The sequence below is a fragment of the Anopheles maculipalpis genome, chromosome 2RL, assembly GCF_943734695.1.
Source record: "Anopheles maculipalpis chromosome 2RL, idAnoMacuDA_375_x, whole genome shotgun sequence".
Classification (NCBI taxonomy): domain Eukaryota; kingdom Metazoa; phylum Arthropoda; class Insecta; order Diptera; family Culicidae; genus Anopheles; species Anopheles maculipalpis.
In genome coordinates, this window is record NC_064871.1 from 20326842 (window position 1) to 20348955 (window position 22114).

A 22114-nucleotide genomic window follows, 5' to 3' on the forward strand; every position below is an offset into this window, starting at 1 on the left:
TGTTTGCTGGACCGGCTATGGACGGGAACAATTCCTCAATGCTGCCCCCAACACTGCCATGGTGCCATGCGGTAAATGTATGCAAATTTATGCAACGCTTCCACGACTTCCCTTTTTTGCCAGTGGACACATTTTTTGTCTGTATCCTATTTTGCTGGGTGGCTTTCGCTGCCCAGGACGACAAGTTTGCTGGACGCCATGGGTACATGCGGAGATGGTACAACTTTTCCGATAAAGGCCAACCGAGTCGGGCTGAAACGGGGCCCTGTACGAACTCCTAACGAACAAGAACAGCGAGGACATGTGGTCAATGGGTAGTGAAAATCTGATCCCTTGTAAAAAGCACACGATTTCCTACTCAACATTCAAATCGCATGGAAAAATACAGAATAGAAGCGCTGCCGGGAAGGCAGGACAGTGAATGGAAACACAATCCCAACGACGAACGAAAGGGACGTTGGACATGCTAGAGCCAAAAACCCCGAACCGGGCGTTAAATAGAGCCATGAATGAAGATGACGGGTTACAGTAAGTAAGTCACGGCCAGTAGCAGCTATTCAATGCGAGAAAAATGCCAAGTCTGCCAAGGTGTGTTAATTTTGCCACAGACAGTACAGTTCACGTCGTTTGTGTCATTTTAATGAGATACTAGGTACGAAAACGCTGTGAATGAAAGGTGAGTGGAAAGTTTCATCAATACATGCAGTCGTCCGTTTTTAGTATTAAGGCTTTTCAAATTCTACAATGTATGCAAATATCGATGTATTGCATCAGACTCGTTTTTCCCGTACAGCTCGACCTTGTTCAGACGATCCCAAACTAACGGATTGAGAAAGATATGTAAATGAATCATCAGCATCATCATTATCATCGTCATCACGGTTGAATGCGGCTGGATAAAGGGAAAGACAAGCTTAAGGCAGCAGAAAGAATGATCAAGCTTGGTGAAATGAAAACAGGCTATCACAATACGGGCAACAAATGAGCGAGCGGGAAAATGCTGATAGAACAGATTTTGGATGTAATCTGAGGATGATGAAATTTCGACATTTTTCACTAAATCGTACGATGGTGATGGTATTTTAGGGTAGACAAAATCCTGCCTGTTTAGAATGCAACATAAGATCATGTAAGCCGTTCGCTTTGTGAATGACTGTCTGTTTAGGGAACAAAAAAAGGAACTTACCCAGGAATGAACCTACGCACAAAAGAAAGGTTCATCAGGTGGACAGTGTTCGGTGTGACTTCAAGCAACCTGTTGAAGCACAACATTTTTTGTTAACCTCCTTCAGATGTTCCTCAGTCAAAGCTTTCACTCGAATGATGTTGACCATGTGCTATATTCTTTCCTATTTTGTGATCCCTTATTGCAGTCAAGAACTTGATTATTCAACAGATTTAGCGTGTAAGTTCTGCTTTTCGATGCATTGATGCTAGCTTCATGGCCATGATTAGCATTTTTCGTTGCTGCTTTTGTTGTTCATTAACCCATTATGTAAATCTTTTATACCAGATGTTTTACACTAGATTTTGGGTTCACTTTGGAGTGTATTTGTTGAATAGCAGAAGGTTTGGCAGAAGGTTTTCTCATTTTGCCAGCATGCTTAAATTCGTAGTTATGTATTTTATAAACATCTTGTGAAGGAAGCAAAAGTTAACTTCAATCGAATTTCCTCCTTAAACTTGGAGACTTTAAATTGGAGATCTAAGGACCAATTAATGTTTATAACCACAAAACAGCTGTGATAACTTAGTCCAAAGATGGACTTCATTTTCAGGTTTTCTTGGAATTTATGGAGGTTAAGTCGTAGAAAAAAACCCAGTGTCTGTACCAGCAACTGTACCATGAAGTCTGAAATCAATAAATTTTAAAGTGCATAACTTACCCGAATAGTTTCAATACAGTTCACTCCACTAGCAAAAATTCCATGAATGTTTCGACTTTACTAAGATATACACAGTCCGTAAATCAACTTTTGCACTGCTTTTAAAGGACCCAGGCCTCGACCAGGTCTTTACATCTGCATATTAAACTATGTTCAATTATTGAGAATGTGTTCTACCTTCTTGCTCAGTCCGACAAACTGGACTGCACTCTGCACCCGTTGTATACTTGCGCAAGAAGTGCAAAAACGAAACGAAACACACCTGCAACTGGGGAGGAGGGGTTATACCTGGCAGCAGTATTGATTTTACTTCACCACTATCGATCGCTATAAACTATGTGCTCTATTTGCTTCTCGGAAACCGGGGCTTCTTGAGACGCTCTCAAGAACAAACTCACCCCATGTAGCCTGTTGTTCACTTTCGGTAGTAAAGTTAGGCCCCGCCAAACAAGCTCACCCGGCACAAACGGATGGTACAGATGGACTTTTCCGGTTTTCTCCCTCCCACCACACCGCTTACGTAAGCATTGTCCGTAAGCATTCAGGGCTGCAGTATTAAGTCAGTTTTTTTTCTTTTCCTCCACGTTTTGTGTGCTTTATTTCTCATGGTAACGCCATCACCATGATTCGTCGCCGGACCTCCCGGGCATGGTTCGGGATTGAAAATGCGAACCAGTGTTTGATTGGTCGGTCGTCCCGGAATGACATCCGGCAAAAGGCACGAGGCAGTGTTTCGTTGTATTTCGCCTGCTAAAAACTGCATCACTGGCATGTTTTCTCTGGGGGTTCATTCCTATTCGGAACCGGTGCGCCAATTTCGAAGCCCCGGCAGGGAGTGCCGTTTGACTCTTCGATTTCGATTTCGGAGCAAGCCGATGCAAACGGAACTGAGCTAAGAAACTGAAAAAGAAGAAGTGATGGCAACACATCTAGTCCAACTTCAAAAAAAAAAAAACCCCCCTTGCCGGTGGACATTTATTTCGCTACAATCGCAAAACTTTTACGAGCATAAATTTGCATATCAACCGAACTCCGACCGAATGAAGGTACTGTGCGATCGTTATGGCACAGAGAAAAGGGAAGCTGGGGAAACTGTGGGAAGCTGGGGACGAGTAGAGTGTTCCACGAAATAGGAAGATGCAAGCGGTTGTGCTAGGAATCGGTTCCAATATTACAATAGGTCAGAATCAATTGCTGTCAAATGAATCGATCCAACCAGCATGTCTTCCCGGAAGATGATTGGTTAGAGATTCGGTGAAACTATCGAATCATTTATCGGAACGATACGTGGAAACTCTGCTCTCGGTGGTTATGGAAGTTAAATATAGAAACTCTTTTTTAAATACTATTTATCTTACCTGTATCTAATGAGGTAAATTAAAACCTTAAAGCTTTCTTTTGGCATTAAGTGTGCTTTGGCTATAAATTACCACTTCTCGAATAAACAAAACAAACTCACAAACAAACGAACTTCCCCTTGTACATCAACCATTTCACCTTGATCTCTTGTCAATTATCCGGACGATGAAGCAACATGGAACTAATTGACGGTACCGGGTCGTCCGGTTTCGTGGAACTGTTCGTGCTAGAGCAGTTTGCTCGTTCCGGCACAAAAACCATTACACGACCGATGTCATCCCGTGCGCCATCCCACAGCTACGGGCTGTAATCAAACTAACCGAAACAGCTAAGCAAACGCCGACGGGCCTTTCGCACTTTCACAAAACCAGACCAGAGAGATAAAATTGATTGCGACAGACGTGACAGTGACAATTTTATTAATACACATTCAGCCTGTCTGGCCTGTCCCGGCCCGGGGTCGGTGAGAGGTCGATGACAAGCTTTTTTTCTTTTTTCGTTGGGACCGCTTCAGCGTTAAAATGTCAATAAATGTTTGAACCGGCTACTTTCGGCTCCTTTTCAACGTCACTGCACAAAGAAAGAAAACGGTACACGATGCTTGGTGAAGATGAAGGTAGCAAATCAAGATCCTTACAATACCATATAGGGGAACTCTTTGGCTCACACGTGGGAAGCCTGGGAGCCTGGGGGGTGTAAAGGTGTTTGCCAGCTACATAAATGCGAAAATTTGTTTTTGCCAAGCCATGAATACGGCGAAAGGTGACAATTGAAGCCGGACTTCAAGCATTTTGACGGGAATCGTCCATGTCGTCGCTTTATGTTGGCTCTTTAGAGATGAAAATCTCACTTCATGAGTAGGAAGGTGACCGTTGTTACGTCTTTTGTAATGCTTTCAACAGAGGCATTTCATCAAAGCATAGTTCGAGTCCGTTCCGAGGTGTGAGGCAACCAACTTTGATCTAAGAAAGATGTGTCTCGAAGTGGAAGAACATCCAAGGACCACTGTGTCACCGATACTGCCGCCTGATTGTCGCCAATGCTTAACCAACGCTTCTTAATTCCATATTGAGATGTTCTTGGAATTTCTTCACTGGCACGAGCAAGATTGTGTGCCGATCGGATGATAAGTCCGGTAATTGTCTGTCGAATTCTTGATCGACTGTGAAGATGATGTACTTTTTTTTGCTCCGATTTCTGTGCCATTTCGAGTGCCCCGGAGGTGATCACCATTTCTCCGGGTATTATCTATAAGTGCTGGAATTAGCTTCGTCCGTGTTCGCTTCATCAGCTGCATGCGTCTCGCGAAAGCTCCATAATCTCTCCGTCTTCCGGTATTTCACCACCACTGAGGGCTAATAGTGAGGGCTCGACCTCTCCTGCCAGCTAAGTGTTTATCGATAACGGTACGGTTACATTATGCTTCGCTTTTTCCGAGAGTTTGGTTTTTCTTTTTAGTTATGTGTTCCAATCACAAAATTCTCCCAAAAGGACGATAAATCAGTTTCGTTTAGCTTTTTCATGTTGCGGGAGCGGGTCGCGTGTAATCATCCTTTGCATTTGTTGTGACGCTCAGCTTCCGAATTTCCCCGTAGCCCACTGCAACGCTTAAGTGGCCTCAGCATTCAAGCGATCATTAGAAGCGAATGCTTTTGCTCATTAGCGTGTGTTTTGGTTTTGATGGTGTCTTTTTTTGCTTCTCATTCTTTTCTTTTGCTTCCTTATGGAAGCATCACCAAGTGTCCTGTCTCCGTGACTCTTCGTAGGGATTGTGTGTTCGAGGTTTTTTTTTATTCCATTTTTTCAAACCGTTTCATTGTTCACCCGTTTATGCTCCGTTTTGGGGTAGAGGAAATGAGCTCCCATTGGAGCTGATAAACCTGACACTTGACACTTTTGGTGTCCTGTCATGTCACGCGCTGGATTGAGCTAGGCTAAACCGTACGTTTTCCCAAATTCCGACCATTTCTGTTCGTGGAGTGATTGATGATATGGCCCAACCTGCTAACTTCATCGGCTGAGCTTTGCGAGGAAAATTCGGTACAAAAACAGTGCCATTGAGAACCAGCTCACGCTTGTGTGAGTGTGTGAGTATGTTCGTGTATCGTATTGTGACGTTAATTCAATGAGCAAATATTTAACTTCACTTGCGTGCTGCCAACTTTCGTTTCCCGGCAACAATGCGAGTTAATTTAAAATCACGAAGTACAGTACTGTAAAGTTTACCAAGCAAACAAAGGGGTGCTTTGCACGCATTATGGTATTGAGAACGTGGAATTATTAAGCATTTTGGACTTTTGTGTTCGATTTATCTTATACGATGTATAGGTGCGTGTGTTTCATGTCTGTTTTTTTTATTGTCTTCAAGCTTTGCTTTCGAATCAAACGTGGGTTTAGAAAACGCTTGGAATCGCTTGTTTTTTTAACATTTTAAATAGGAACAGTTTTAGTACATTCATCTTGCATTGTTTTGAAATTTAATCTTAAAGTCTGTGCAGATAAAATTCAGCTAGTCAGTAATTAAATTAAAGTGATTTGAATTTAGTCAAATTTAGATTTCATGAAAGTTTTCTAATATTTTTTTTTATAGTAAAAATGCTCCCCGATTCATAGCATGACTGCTCTTAAGAAATCATGTATCTTTTTCCCGGATCACTGCGCATTACTTGACTGACTGATCGCTACCATTTCTGAAAGCAAACCAATACTTGTGCAATTTCCCTTTAGATGATGAAATATGTTCTTTAATGCCGTACACATACAATGTCGTTCACCAAAGCTGAGCGAAACGAGCGAGCAAGTTGTGGTTTCCCTTTCGGAGTTTCCCATTGGTCGTAAGGTATGCACGGCAGCCCACACCATCCAGCGAATGCTTGCCAAATTGACTTTCTCAATTAGGTAAATTAAGACCTTTCCCCAAGCAACAAACGGACACAAACACCAAAGGACAGTAGAATTTTCACTTTTCTACCGCTTCATTTATCTCTTCAATTCCGTTGCCACCTCAATTTGATGGACCTGCCTGATGGGTTTTCGTGTGTGCGGTGATGATGGTGGTGGTGGTTCATTTTCTTTCGGAGCATTTTCATTGCGGTTTTGCTACTCGTTTTGCTGGATGTGGCGCAGCATCGGCGTGGGCAAAAACCTTGGGCGATTACATTTTAAGTGCCATGGTTTCGAAGCAATGAATTACACGTCATTAGACTTTCGGCAGGACGCTGGACGAAAGCAGCAGCCGGGGATGACGCAAACGCTGGCGAAGAAGTATCTTTCGAGACCATCAAATCACGCCGGCATGCCCCATACTATTCGGTTCTCCGCTTCCTGTTCCCAAAGTACAGTAACGTGTTCGGGAAACGATCGAAATTGAGTGGTAGGCGAAAACCGCGTCGGTGTAATTCTTTGTCTGTGGGCTAGTTTTTTTCGTTCTCCCTGTTTGTTTTGTTTTACTTTTCCTTCCTGAAGATACACCATTATTTTTTACCCAAACCCAAAGCTGGTTTTCATCACATTTCCGCTAAGATGGAGGGAGGGAGAGAGCGAGAGTAGGTTGGCGAAAATTGGCCCGATATAAAACAAAGAGAAAAGTGAAAAGCTCGTCGCGCAATAAGCAGTGTTAAAAACCGAAACACATCAGCGAAGCGAGAAAATTAAGTGGAAGAACTCATTTAGCTGGGGACGAAATTGAGCAAAAATAAATTCATTATTGTTTCCTAGCTGGCAATGAGACGCAGCCGTTATTCCCGTAATTCATTATCGTCCATCTGGTCACCATCTTCGCACGGGACGAGACGGGTGACGTCCGATTTACCCGCTTTACAGTTCAGCAGCATCCCTGGCAGCGCGTCTAATGCATGTCGCAAGCGCGCGCGCACACATAATCGTCGACGTGTTCTGCTTCCTTCCGAGAAAAGTGTCCCATTATAGCAGCGTCCGGGAAGTGGATGAAGACGGAAACAAGCAACAAAAAAAAAATGCGCACAAGAAGCATAGACTCCTCGGAAAAAGGCAGTAAATAGCAATTTGTCATTGGCACGATTTCTCTTCTGGTGCGTTCCTTAGTTTTTCATTCATTTTCCTTTCTTTTTAGCATTTACAGTCCCTCACGGTTACCTTCTTTACCGAAAGTCATTGTTCTTAAAGTGAGCTAGCGCATTGATTGCCCGAACCACGAGGAAGATCGGGTGAACTGACAGTAGGATAATGTCTCACAAACGGATGGACAGCCCAGCAGCAAGACACTCGGGCTTTTGCGTGATCGTTAGTACACAAGGCAAATGGTTAGCGGAAACCGGCAACGCGCACCTGTTTTTTGATGTCTTAGCACAGCAGCCTGTCTGTCCTGTCTTGGTGATATCTTGTTCTTTTACGGGGTATGCTCGTTTTAAAACACCTTCATTTGCATTATTTCTCGCGTTGATGGATGGGATTGAAAACGATGACCTCCAGGATGAAGATGGCGCAAAAATTTGTTTCCTAAGCGAAGCAAGCGAAGAAAATTTTAAATTTTTGCTATCTAGGTGAGAGGCCAAATTTTCCTTTAATGAGAACCTATCATAATTTAAAAGGAATAAATAAAAACATAATAATAGTGTGCTTGGCTATACCAAACACCATTTATTAATGCCGAAGAAGTCTCTCAGAGGTCAGAAAGAGATAAAATTCAACATCGCATAAATTGCCACCGAAAAAAAAGGTGGCGATCCGGTGATAAAGAGATTGCGGCTACCTCATTATTCACACTGCAGGACCGGTTTCTTGTGTTTGGCTGTGGTTTTTCTCCAATAAAACCGTTAATTCCTTCGACAGCGATCGGTGTGGAAATCGTCTTGCACGGAAATCACCGCTTTCAAAGCGTCGAATACACTCCCAAGACCTTGCGTCGTTTGAAGAAGCATTTCCGTAAAGGATCACAAGTTATCGATGTGATTCGATTGCCTTTTTCTTTGTTTGAGACAAAAACAGCAACACCTCCTCACCTTGAAATGGTGACATAGTTCGGTTGACTCTGATGATTTCAAAACACCTGTAAGTTACTTGCGGTTCCTATTAAAATACAAAGAGATAAAATTTGTATTCCTTTCCCTACAGTCAGAACAACGTGTGTTCTGCTTGCCATACCTCAACGATTCACCAGCCTCTATATTACTATTTTATCAGAAGATATCGCTGTCTAATACGTTCCCATTCTCTTCATGCCTGTTCACCTGTTATCATCCATTTCCATTGGCTGTTGCAAAATCCTCAACATCTCATCCGACTGTCAATAAAATCCCACAAATAAATCGATCCATTACGGGAAGCAAAGAAAAAATAACCTCGCTGGCGTGAGTTGATTGCCCTGTTTTGGTAATTTTTCGGTGAAAGTACTTAATGTGAGTCAATAACGGCAATCGGATTACTCATACCAGCTAAACTGCGCTGTGAACTTCTCACCTTCTATCCCACCAGCAGCAAATTTGATTTTGAAAAGGGTTCATTCACGGCGCGAGGATTAAATTAATGACATCGATTAGGGTGGTCAGAGCGTTTGCTGGATAAATAGGGTGTTCGTTAATGGTTTGTGTGTATGTTTGCTAGGAGAATGAGAATATATTATAACTAATAGTCAAGAAGCTAGTTATTGAAATGAATTCTTACTGAAGACTGACTTATGTGCTGTCTTTAGTTATTTGAACATTAGCAACTTGTAGTAACAACTGTTCAGTACACACACACACACAAAACATAATATCAATTGCTTTAAGAAAACCCGGAACATTCCATCCCGAGTAGCGTTTTTGTTTTGTTTCACCGTCCCAGCTAATCAATACCACGACTGATGGTGTTGGTGTGGAAAGATTTGCCTCCATTACGTGGTGTGTTTGTGTTGGTAAGCCGGTGATCCATCCAAAATCCATGCAAATTACCCCAGCTATCGTTATGGTTGATCGTCCGGCCTCAGTCACCTTACTTCACCTTTTTATTTCCAACCACTCTCAACCATAACTCGCTCTTTCTCTCCCACACACTCACACAAAAAACCGACACAAAAGTCACCGTTTCGTTGGAAAGAAAATGGTTACAAATGGCAAAGCCCCGTGAGTAAAAACCAGCAGGCTAAATCAAAAGAAAATCAATGGCTCGCTGCGTAGGTTTTTTTTTTGCACAACCGTCTTGTGGGTAGTACAAACCGTTGCTTCACCTTCCAATCCAAGGTACGGACGGACCGGCATCAGCAGGGTTGCTAGTTGTAACTGGTTCCAGTTGTAGATTTCGCAATCTGATAGTCGACGGTAGCGAGTAGCTATGGTTAACCCCACGGGCGTTACGAAGACGCGCTTGTAAACGATGGACCGAGGGAACATTCCCCGGGACCGGTCGATTCTTACCTTGAAACGTCACGAAAGGTAGGAAAATCGACGAAATCGTGAAAGTATAATTACACCTCCTTCTTGCACACCTTCCCAAGCCTGGCGTACCCAAAACGGTAGGCAAAGCGAAGTTAATGTTCTTTTATGAATCCACCGACACTAGTGAAGCATTCAAGGGCTTTCGTACAAAGTAGTGGTGGTAGTAGTTTACATGCGCTTTCTTTTATCATTTTCTTTTTGGGCTGTGGTGAAATACAAACTCCTCATTACTCTTGTACAATCGCTTTTATTATTCGTTGAGTGAAGGTAAATTACCAGCAAAAAGTTAAGCAACATGGTAAAGTTGGATGTGTTTTACCTCACTGTTCACTTGCAGCGAGCATCATTGACGGAGAGTAAATCATATCAGGCTTATTTGAAACTAAACCAATGTTTACTGTATTTTATAGTTTAATTCAGCTAGAATGACCTGGACGAATTGCTTACAATTAATTTCTGTTATACTAACGATTGAGGCGGAATTCAGAGAGAATCATTCTTCAATAAATTTCAACACTTCACTCGAGTAGCAAATTTTCTCTCGTAGCACCTCAAATACGCTAAAGCGAACCAAATTAACCACACTTTCCTACACACATCAGTCGTTCGGGTTCTTAACCGCAATCTAAAATCACTCCACCACCACCACCAACACCATGATACCCACCCCTTACAGCCACCTCATAAATATGGCTTGTAAATAATTTATTATAGGCCGATAATTGCCTTCCCGCCTGTGGTGGGAAAATCAAGACATGGCCCCAAAAAACCCTGAACCCAAAAAGCACGCCGCATGTATTGAGTGAAAAATGATTCCATCATATGTCCTTTCGGGTTCTTGTTTTCGGTACCTCGCTCCATACCAACCACCGGAAAGAAGAAGAAGGAGAAGAAAAAGCACCCGAGCGTCGATTTAGCACCAGTTGAAGGTCAATTCGTTATTTTATTTTATTTCATTTTTATTTTGTTATGCAGATAGGCCACCTATTCCCACGGCAGGTCTAAGTTGGTAAGTGGACCTACGGGGGCGAGAAACAGCAGAGCGCTGGTTGGTTGGGATCGGAGGCCCATTGAGCAAAGCAAACCTCTCTCGATTGCTCTCGATAGGTGCTGGTGCTGGTGGAGGTGTAGTTTTTTTTCCATTCGGTCACCGGTGATTGTGATCCTTAATTTTGCACGCTCGTAACTTAATGTTGATGGGGCACATGTACAGCAAAAATATTGGAGGTTAGATAGCGTTATGATTTTTTTCTTTTGCAAAGCAAAAAGGATATAAATATAATTTTTCATTCTGCCACCGGGTTGAGAAATGGGTGGTGGCAGCAGATTGATTAAGTGACTTGGTGTTTTATTTTTCCAAATGTGTGTTTGTGGAGTTTGAATACTGACCAGCGAATGGCAGAAATCATAAATGTACGTACAGGTTTGAAGGTTTTATTATGAATTTCAAACGATATGCCTGTTGAGCGCATTAAGTAATGCTGCATGACATGAAGTGTTTGCACAAAGCTCTCTCAATCGCACGGTTCGTCGAGCTAGAAGTGATCAATTTTTATGTAAAAATACTATGAAAGGAACTGATTGAATCACATTTTATCGCACCTTTTGAATATAGAACACTACGAAAAGGTCAAAGAACAATTACTCGATTATCATACCGTTCTATTACGTGGAATGATAAAAAAATCTGTGCCATTTAAATACCACATTTAATTTGAATGTGTATAACAATTTTTATACATTTCCAGTCATTTCCACACAGATCCATTCGTTTACTCTCTGCTTTTTAAATCATTTTGCACCCCTCAGAGCTCTGTTACAGTGATGTAAACGGTCTCGGTTGTAAATATCGATACCTTTTCGTTTTGTTTCCTGCAGAACTTACGCGATTTCCTTCAGCACTTTTTACTTCCGTGAAAAATGGGTCCAACGAAAAAAAAAAATATCCAGACTCATCCGCGGTCTCACCGGATGCTCAATTTTATGCTTGAGGTCGTAGAAAAGGGACATAAATTGGCGAACGAAAGATGTGATGCAGAAAAAGGGACACCATGAAAGATAGATGGTTCCGAGTGCTGAGTGAGTCGCCTTTTGGAGTCTGCGATGGATAACACACACACACACTAGCAGATGCGGTGGTTTATAAATTATTCAAAATATTTTATTGAACCGTCGACGGTGTTAAGGTGGTTCCGAAAACTTCTGTGTTGGTGTATTAACGTGAAGCTTTTAGTGTGTATTGCGTACGGCCAATGGTTTGTGCATCTTGGTAGTAGTAAGTAAGTGCAATAGAATCTACAACACACCATTTTGAAAAGTATTCGATCGACGAACGATACTTGGCGGCAGTCTGGCAAAATTGACTAATAGTAAGAGCGTCCTTAAACAGCTGCCAGCACAGCACAGGGTAAAAGTAGATGAGATATGCCAAGCTGTGCGTTTTTTCTATGAATTTTTATCCCCTGAATAAGAAAAAAAAACCTTCCTGACAGCTTGCTCTGGCAAGAGAAGTGCTTTTAATAGGAATTAAATTTTCATTTTCCACCACCTGTGCCAAGGACCTGTGGCAAACCGCAAAAATCCGATCCCTAACCAACCAACGGCCAACCACGTAGCCCCGTTCACTTTCTTGAGTTTGTAGGTAAAGGTTCTCATAAAAATTCATTGACACTTTTGGGTTTCCCGAAAACGAGGAAAAACAATATGAGAAACATATAAAGTGAGAAGCAAAAAAATGGAAATGTCGAGAGAAAAAAAAAATTAGCCATGGGTCAATAAAAAGACACCGTTTTCCATTTTTTTCCCGGAAAATTCTAGGGATAACGAATGAATGAGCTGCAACCGATGGGGATGATTTCGGTTTCGGGTTAGGAAACAAGCAGAAGAAAAAAACAACAACCGTCCACAGTTCTCGTAAGGTTTCACTTAATCCCATACCATCGGAAATTTGGTTTCTTTACACAACAGTACCTTTTCTCCAATATTGTGTTTTGCTCAGCTTTGTTTTCTATACCTGAAACAACTTTGAAGAAACCAAAAATAGGGGGAAAAAAAACATTAAAAAAACACACCCTCACTCACACACCATCACCAACAAATTCAACGTGAATTTAATGACTGCTTAAGATGTGGGAAAATCATTCAACAACACTCTTCCACCATTACCACCAGCGGATTCAGTGGCTATAATTCCTGTTTTTCCTTAGCTCATTTTCTAACGCTCTAATGCTAGCTCTTTATCTCTCCTTCTCTCTCTCTCTCTCGCTCTTTTTACAGTTGCCTGCAGCACGGTTACCGTAACGAAATGTCAGGCCGCCCTCCGGACGCTGCAGGCGTTTCCATTTTTCCGGCCCACCTGTCTGTGCAAGGAGCCGGGCATCGATCCGGACTGTAATTATTTTCGAGACTTCCTGTTCGATCATCCCTGCGGTTTCGTGTCCAAGAAAGGTAAGCATACATGTTTCTTGGGTTGTCAAGATGTTGTGGCGAAAGCCCTTTTTTTTAGGTTCATTTGATTTCAGCAAGAAGGTCGACGATATGTGTTCGTCGAAAAGGTAACAGTTCTGGTGGCTTGGAACTGACTTAAGAATGTCTTTTCAACGGTTCTTAATGGATCCTAATGAGTGGAAAGTTAATTGTATTGTAAGCATGTATGTGAAGTATCCAAGTGAACCGAAGATGTTTGTGTGGTTTAAAACGAAAGACTGATCCCATTTATTCGATTAGCATCGATCGAAACTACAAAATTCAGCTAAACACTCCAGACAAATGTTTTCACAGATCGGATGCAACCATTCTGCGACTTACTCTTGACACATATTGAATCTCGCTTCACACACTATCAACATTGTACGATTTTCCAAACACTATTCTCGAGCAGGAATGCTAAAGTTGAACTCTTCTACCTTATTAAGCAAACGAAATTGTTCTCCACCATACCAAACGCCGTACTCGTTGTGCGTGGTTACGCTGTCGGCTTCATGCTTTGCTTTCAAGTAATTCGAGGAGCTACTCTAAACATGGTCTTGCTGTACTATAAACTTCAAAGAGACTTTCATACGGTGCGTTCCAACTGCTGCTAACTTACTACTTCCTGGAATACTGAACAACCAGCGTAGTTTAGCGACAGTTGTCTGGTACTTGTAAAGCCCTAATTAGCCGTTTGAAACTGCTGCCGTGGTTGCTGAACGTGTCACACTGTGAGTCATTGGCAAGGATGGCCATGATGGGTGTAACAAATGCACGCGTAGCTTATGAATAAAATGTTACACGAAAGCATAAAGTTGTCCTCCAGGATTTATTCCATTTGGATAAAAATTTAAAACAATTATTCTTTCGTTTCTTTAAAACAAAATTCAATAGCTAATCTATTTGGAAAATTTAATAACAGAAAACTGTTTCAATAAAATTATTCACACCACCTAATCTTTCGTCAAGTTGCCCCAAAGATTGTGGAACGATGATAAAACTAAACGATAAATAAACGAAGCAAATCTTTACTCTGTTCCAATACATCATTTCAAGCAAAGGCCTATTTTTTAAGAGCTTTACGACCTGGCAAAGGCAAAGGAAAAACCAAATATTTTTGTTAAACTACAAAAATCATTATACGCAATGCAAACAAGGCTTTTTTAACTGAGTGGGAAACAGCCAAACGTGTATCCTGCGCATGTTCTGATCTTTGATTTGTTGTCCAAAATCCTGCACATTTTAAACAATCAAACCATCCGTACAGCAAATTTCTAGTTAAAATTGTACGCCCTCACAACCCCGGCTTGGAACAAAATTTTCAATTCGCTGCAAATATTTTGTCTTCAAATATTCGCTCCGTTTCGCTAGGTGCAGAACCACCACACCAGAACCATGTAATTATGGAACGCTGTACAGAACGCAGGCAAGCACCGAATCGGGAGGCGAACGTTGGAAAGCAAGCTTTAAAAATATTTATCCAAGCAAAAAAATAATCCTTCCTACAGTGCCGATGCGGTAAGCTTTTGCGAATACGCTTGCCCTTCCCGAAATCCCATCCCGAGCGCCGGATGTACAGGTAACATATAATTTCCTCCCGTGTTTCTATCGCTCCATCATTCCTACACCACCAACCAAACCGAGTACCGGGTGAAACACAGAACAAGAGAGGGAGAGAGAGAGAGAACAGAACACAAGCACGGAACCAGGATTCCCAGCAGCAAAATTTATTTATGAGCACACACAAAAGTTCACCATTGGTGGCCCCGAACTCCCTGGGTCCAGGAAACTCTTTCGTGCGCTTTCGGTTCGTCTCAGAAGCTGACTGACGAGCTGACTGAACATGACAGCGTATTATGGCTTTGACGATGGTCTTCACATAAAGCACAGGGAAGTGTGCGGCTTGTATTGAAAGGAAGTTTGGGTGGAAAAAGGGAGACAAAAACAGACGAAAAAAAGATAAAATAGCAGCAGGATGGCAAGGCACCGATACAGTCTTACATCCTTCTTCATCGGATTTGAACCCTTTTTTTTTTCGTTAGCTCTGTTTCAAATTTCCAACCAGCCAGCTAGCACGGGATGGATTGGACCGTCTCGTTCGGAATATCTTTCGATGCGATCACTAAACAAAATTACACCGTTTTACAAGGATCTTTCCGGATCAACAGTGTGTGGCGTGAGAAATTGTGAAAAGCAACAAAAAACTTCCTCACACGAACAAGTTTGAAGCCGGGACATGAAAGTTCCTGACACGGTACGAAGGGTATGGGAGAGCAAAAATTTCATAACTACATGTCTCTTTGAGCTGGGTTTCCAATCGTGGATAAAGTTGGCGGTGTGCGGTAAAGTTGCATCCCGATATGACAACTTCATTTGATGAAAAATTCGTCCGAAACTAAAAAGGATATTTTTTTTCTGTTTTTGGCGAGCAGTTCAAGCTGTAAGATGTTCTTGGCTGGATTTGGAGCACCCGTTTACATTGCTTTACTTACACAATTAAGTTTTGTTTCTGCAAAAGAGCACCAGAAGCACTTCTTGTTTTTCTGTCTTGAACATGTCACTTTACCAAATGCAATCGAAATGGCCAAAGCTAAGAAGGGAACAGAATTAGTGTAGAAAAGAGTTGAGGAAAGTTTTAATAACGCTAAGTAATTTTATTGAATTGGAAGTGCAGCGGTTACGGAATATTGGCAAATATAAATAAGGCTTTAACCCCTATTTATAAAAGCAGCTTCAGATGGATTACTCACAGCAGATTTCAGAAAAATGTCACAAACTCAATCGGTTTAAAAATCGTTCCTACGTTGGAAGAACGAGGCAAATCACATAATTCGAAGCAAAATTGTGTTCTATTGCTAAGCTTTTAAAGCTGCTACCAATGGAAGCTTTTTTTGAAGGAGCCCTTGTATTTTTATATTGCCCCAACCATTTTCGCATTATTTTTTGCCCTTTATTTATTACCCTCCCGTGTACGGCGCGTTCTATCGAGTTCCAGCTCACATGTCTTGAGCAAATAAAATCTCCCACACGATAAGTGGAAAAAATTCAAATCACGTTCCCTCGGGCTGCAATGAAATCGAAGTGCTAGGCCGGCTCACTCAAGTACAAGCTCACCAAACGCACAAAGAGTTCGATGAGCATGAGCAGTACGGTACTCACGTAGAGATTTTTTCCCAAGCGAGAATAAAAGAATCACTGAACGAAAAACGAACTCCAAAACAGCCGAACTCCAGAACAGAATTTCTTCCCGGAAAAAGCAGCTTTCAAATATTGCCATCTATTAATGTGGGCAGAAAATAATTAGCGAAACGCGTCACTCAGTGAAGGTGAAAAACATATGACAATTGCTTTAAATAAAATCCACTGTTCGCGAGGCACACATCCTTGTATCAAACCGCAGCGTGTGAATGAGCTTCTTCTGTTAGTATTGCACCGTGCACGGGTTGGCCCCCTTCACATGTGCACGGCTACATTAGTGTCACCCGGTACGTGTCGAGATTCGATACACTTCCGCCATTTGTTCGGCGACGGTCACGCATTCCTTGAGGGACGAAAGAAAAAAGCCTTCGAATGCATTGAGCTGTGAGTTGGCACGGTTTTCTTCCCCAGCACGTACCGAGCGTTTGTTAAGAGAAGCGCAAAAGCTTTTATTGCTTGCGCTTCAATCGTGCTTTCGTGTTCCGATGCGGTGGCCATCCACATTTAACTTTGCACCAAGAGAGTGCAGTTTTATGGTGGACCATTACAGTGCTTCTACATGAAGCAGCTTCACAGTTTAAAAGTTTTTTTATGACAGATTTTTAAGAAACTTGTGTAGAGTATGTAATTAGCAAGCGAACGGGAGTATGATCTCTTTTCTGGTGATTTAATTGTGCAAAAAAAATGTCGTGGTTTCATTACAATCGATGAGCTTAAAATAATCTGTTCTGATGATGTCTAACATTCATTATGAAGCAGTCTAGAAAAAAAACCCTGAACATGGAAAGTTAAATCTTTTAAAACTACTCATAGTTGGACGCTTTGGATTTCGGAGAGCTTCACCATGAACCATTTTTTTTAACAATATCAATATAAACTTCTAGCCTAACATTTATATTGCAAGAAGTATAATGTACTTGAGCATACTCGACAAATATTAATTTTGTAAATTTAATATTTGGATAGATTTGATAAAGTACTTTGGTAGGCTTTAATCAACTACTTTTTGACTTTTACAATTAGTCACTCATTAGATTTAGAGCATACAATCATTTCAATAAACCTTTTTACTATTTTCCTCAATGCACCATTTCTTTAAGTTGAAGCATATTTATTTTAGTACTTGCTACAATCGTTTTAAAGTATGCTTATTTTACCTGCTTACTTATTCATGATTGCTCAGGTCTTGTTTAAAGCGGCATTTTAGCCTCTAATTGTCAAAACACCCATAAAAAACTTACTTAGGTCATCATAGACCCCAAGTTATATTTTTTATCATATACTGGGCGCCTCCATTTAAAAAGTTAGTTTTAGATTGGCAATGAGCTTTTCATCAATAAGACTTATTAACTACATTAATTACATATTATAAAAAAATATTATTTTATTATGACAATACGGCACTGAACCGTAATAATCAAACGTAAATAGATAAATTATTTTATTATATTTTTTAATAATATGTCTTGTAGTCAAACTATTTACGATTTACTTAACACTTTATTTATATTCAAGCATATAGCATTAAAAGAACAATTTTTGGCCCCGGTTTCTTTTTTAAAGAATTGAAAGATATTTTAGTAAATAACATATTCGATAAATTACTTCCATCACAAACAAATTAATGTTACTCAAAGCACACTTTGAAATTCTTAGCATTTGAAGCACTTCACTTTTGACCACTTCCGCATGGCAGCACATTCGATGCAAAACCAATTCCCAAGCCGTACCTCATCCTCACAGCTTATGTCAAGCTGATCAAGGTTTCATCTGAACGTCACAGCGTTCCTTCATCGTTCCACACGTGCACATACACCCAGGCAAAACAGGCAAAAGACAAAATGTCATCCAAAAGACGATCCGTTACTGCACACGATAGCTTTGTTTCAAAATCGCTGCATGCGGAAACGGATACCCGCCGGTATATGTGGCGTTTTTTCTTTTGTTTCGCCCGGTACCGTGGCACTTATTGTTATTTTACTGCCTTCCTGCGCTATCGAGCAGCGAGAAAGATACCCCGTCATCCATCGTCTCCACGCTCGTGTGCCATGTTTAATAGAGCTTAAGAAGATTTTGCTTTCGTTATGTGATTACTTTTATGTTTCTATTATCGTTTACCCTTCGTCAAGCCCGGGGCCATCAACGTCCGTCATCGTGAAGTGTCTTGAAGCGATTGCTATTATCAAGCGCAATCGGCCTCTTTAGTGAGGGCTTTGTTCTGGACAGCTCTTTTCATTCCGGATGGGGATTTCCGTTTCTCTTCGATGCAGGCCAATGATGATCGTTTGTGTCGGTTGCTTTATTTCCCACGTACTGGTAGCGTTCTGCAAAGGCGAAAAGTTTCCTCTGACCACATGTAGTGATCGTAAAGAAAATGTTTAAAAAAAGAACAAACAAAAAAAACACTTACAAATAAGAGATTCTTCTAAGAATGCCCGATCCACTCGGCATAAAAAGGATAACGGAGGGGATTTTTTTTCTTTCTTCCGTTTTGTAAGCATAAAAAGAGTGAAAGGGCCGGTAAACATCACAACCGGTACCGGATGACGGCGACTAGTGAACAGATTGCATAGTAAATTACTTCAAGCAGAAATTTATTGCAAATAACAGCTGCCTGGGTTGCACCGCTTGCCGAGAATAATAAAAGCCACGAGGGAATGCGAAGACAAAAAAAAACCAACACGAAATTCCATTCTTCCCCCCGTTTACGGATGTTTGCATTTGCACAGGTAAGCAGCCCAGGCGATGCAGCGTCAGAAAATCGAGCCCCGTTCTTTTGTGTTGTGACCCGCCGGTACTGGATTGCAGAATGTAGGAACATTTTTGTTTCCAAGAGCCGGAAGTGCAGTTTTCGATTCCTTCCTGTAACTCTGGCAGAAATTTTGCCATTTCGATAGTGAAAAGAGGGCATGGGAAGTATGGGATGGAAGAAAAAAGATCGCACATCCACACGACAATGCCAAACCACACCTTGCACGATATGGAGAAAGATTTTATTGTTTGAAAATAATCGAGCACAAAGCGCTGCGGCAGGCGGCCAGCAAAAAATATGCCATCCGGTTGTCGGTTTTTGATTATGTTTTGCTAGTTGTGTGGTGTTTGCAATGCTTGAACTGCAGAGAATGCAGAGGAATGGCCAGTCTAAGGCTAAACCATTAGATTTTTCTTTTGGAATTATTCTAGTTTTTCGATTTGTGTCTCTAATCATTCGATTGGAGTTTCCATTTGAAACTCAGACAATTTCTGTTTATTAAACCATTTAAACAATCATTCTTGTGTATTTGAAAAGTCCCAACCATACAATCAAGCAATTTCAACCTATTTAATTTAAATATGATAATATACGATTCAATGTTGTTGAACTGCAGAAGAGTTAGTTGGGATTAATATATTTGAAAGGTGTACAGAATCCTGTCACAAAAATTAAACTAAAGGCAAGAGCATCTTTGGCTCCCACAAAAAAAAGGTAGATACCACAAGAATCAAACGAAAATTTGAAACGAAACATAAAAAGATACAAAAAATCTCACACAACATACAATTCTCGAAAACTTTATCGTACAATGCTGTTGTACTACTAGTTTGTAGTATCGGAAACAAATATTGAAAATAATAACACGAAAAACATGAATGCTACTTGCCATTCGAATAAAAACCCAAAAGACTTACCATTAAATGAGTTTTATTTCTACACTAAAAATAATCTTCAATGGTCCCGTGTTGCAGCGACTGGAGTGAAATTTATTTAACCCTTAGCTGACCACTCTCCTGAGTAAACCCCTGTTCACGATGAATAGTATGAAAAGATGAAGAATAAACAGCAAACACACACTACACTGTTTGATGCTTCAAGTGATTCGATGCATCGGAACGGTGTCATGCATCTGGAGTGTCGGAACAGCGCCAGTGCTGCATACAGAACATCAAGTGCCGTCCCAAACAAATTCAGCCGCAAAGCTGTTGCACCAACACGGATGCAACAAACCACTTGGAACGGTTCCGAAGCACATTGCCAAAAGAGATTGGCACTTGTGTCTTGAACCAGCAACAATAGCACCAGCACCATCACTACCGACTGCTAAACATCTTTAATATCAATAGAAGTTCTCAAACGATCGAGCACAACGTATCAGACTATCGTCTCTATTCTACTAGCGTCAGACAAGACAATTTTGCTCCCCGGAGGCACTGCACCGTCGTCAGATCGATTGTTCGGGGTCATAAAATTGAACCTCACTGCTTACTGGTGCTCACACACGTGCAGTGGCTGTTCGGTAAACCGAAAACATGTGTTAGTTGCACGGTTTCGAGCGCACTGGGACGAGCCCTAGTGGCAAACATTATGCAAATCAGAATTCAATGCCTCCTTTGCCTTGGAGCGGTACGGAGGTTCTTTAAGATTCTTTTTGCTTTGTGTGTGTGTGCGCATGTGTGTGTGTGTTCCAACTGTTCGAAGACGCAAACAAACCAGACGCCTTGAAGATCGTGTGGAAGGAAAATGCTCCATCCTGGATGATGCCACATGTGTTTGTGGTTTTCTGTATATTAAATCTTGGGCAATCCAAGCAATGAGCGCAACAAGACTCTTTATGTTTAAGAAATAATATAAATAAATCTACTAACAATCTTTCATAAATCTTTCTTGGATTATCTTGCTATTATATGCAAAATGCTGATAAATACACTAAAAAAACCACAACTAATCAAATTTATTTTTTCTTCGTCCATCTTTCTCTCTCTCTCTCTCTCTCTCTCTCTCTCTCTTTCTCTCTCTCTCTATCCTTTTCTCTCTTAACTTGTTACTTGCAGAAAAAGATCCCTATCCGGTGGATGCATTACCGACGTGCAATCATGCACTATCTGTGTGCCAGCAGGAGCGAAAGTGTATAAAATTATTCGAGGATTTTAAGCTACACTGTAAAGTGCGGGAAAATAAGTGCCGCATGGAAGATAGGTATGGCAAACTGTGCTAAGAAATGAATGACGGAACTGCTCTGCGTACTCTTGTGCTCAGTGTAGTACGATTGTGGAAATGGTGAAGGAGAACACAAGCACTGGAAAAAATGGACAAAAAATCCATTTAAATGATGTAGACTTTTCCAAGCTTTCTTTATAAATTCTCTTTTTTTAAAGCTTTAAAAAAACAGTGTCAAGATACATGTTTATAGAAGGATACGATAACGTTTTGTAAACGATCAACGCGTATTGTCATTTTACAAGAAAATCCTGCTTGTAATAATTCAGATTGATGTCATTCAAATAGTAATTAAATTAAATCTATTTTATTAAATAACTAACTCATCAACAACTATCCATGAGGTTTTAATTTTCTCGTACTGCATAACATAGAGAAGCTCGGTACAATTGCTCTGAACGACTTCAAACCCAACCACAATCACTAAGTACATTAAGCGATGTGTTTCTCCTGAGCCACGTTCCAAATCTAATATTCCATCGAGCATTTTACGATGCGTTGTGAAACAAAAGACGAAACCAAACGTCTTGCTGAGCAGGCCCGAGTATGCCCACGTGTGTAACAAAAATAGCACACACACAAAGGAACGACAACGAACCTACATTCCGGGTATACAAAACCGCTGACGGATAGCATACGCAACCCGGCGACCGGCGTTCACTCAACCGTGTTTCTTAATTATGCCCCGTGTGTTACTATACTCAACAGGGATTTGTGCTACGAAGCGTGGACTAATCTGCGATTATCGCCGATGTTCGGCTGCATCTGCCCGAATAATCACATGAAGCGCAGATGTGATAAAATATTTAGCGTTGTTAACCATAATCCGTGCGTCG

General features: G+C 41.1%; 3 protein-coding genes across 7 annotated transcripts in view; 2 read left to right on the forward strand and 1 right to left on the reverse strand.

Annotated features, from left to right (window-relative positions):
• Window positions 1-22114, reverse strand: part of LOC126559328 (complexin) — a 553464-nt gene that overhangs the window by 109636 nt on the left and 421714 nt on the right. The window lies entirely within an intron of this gene.
• Window positions 1-22114, forward strand: part of LOC126556797 (uncharacterized) — a 109820-nt gene that overhangs the window by 62286 nt on the left and 25420 nt on the right. For all 5 annotated transcript variants that reach the window (XM_050212311.1, XM_050212312.1, XM_050212313.1 and 2 more), the window contains exons 3-5: window positions 12914-13084; window positions 21113-21257; window positions 21987-22114. In XM_050212311.1, the coding sequence (XP_050068268.1) occupies window positions 12914-13084; window positions 21113-21257; window positions 21987-22114 (444 nt within the window). The remainder of the gene's footprint in view (window positions 1-12913; window positions 13085-21112; window positions 21258-21986) is intronic.
• Window positions 11816-22114, forward strand: part of LOC126556746 (attractin) — a 317924-nt gene continuing 307625 nt past the window's right edge. The window contains exon 1 of the mRNA XM_050212216.1: window positions 11816-11826. The gene's annotated coding sequence lies outside the window, so the exon portion shown is untranslated. The remainder of the gene's footprint in view (window positions 11827-22114) is intronic.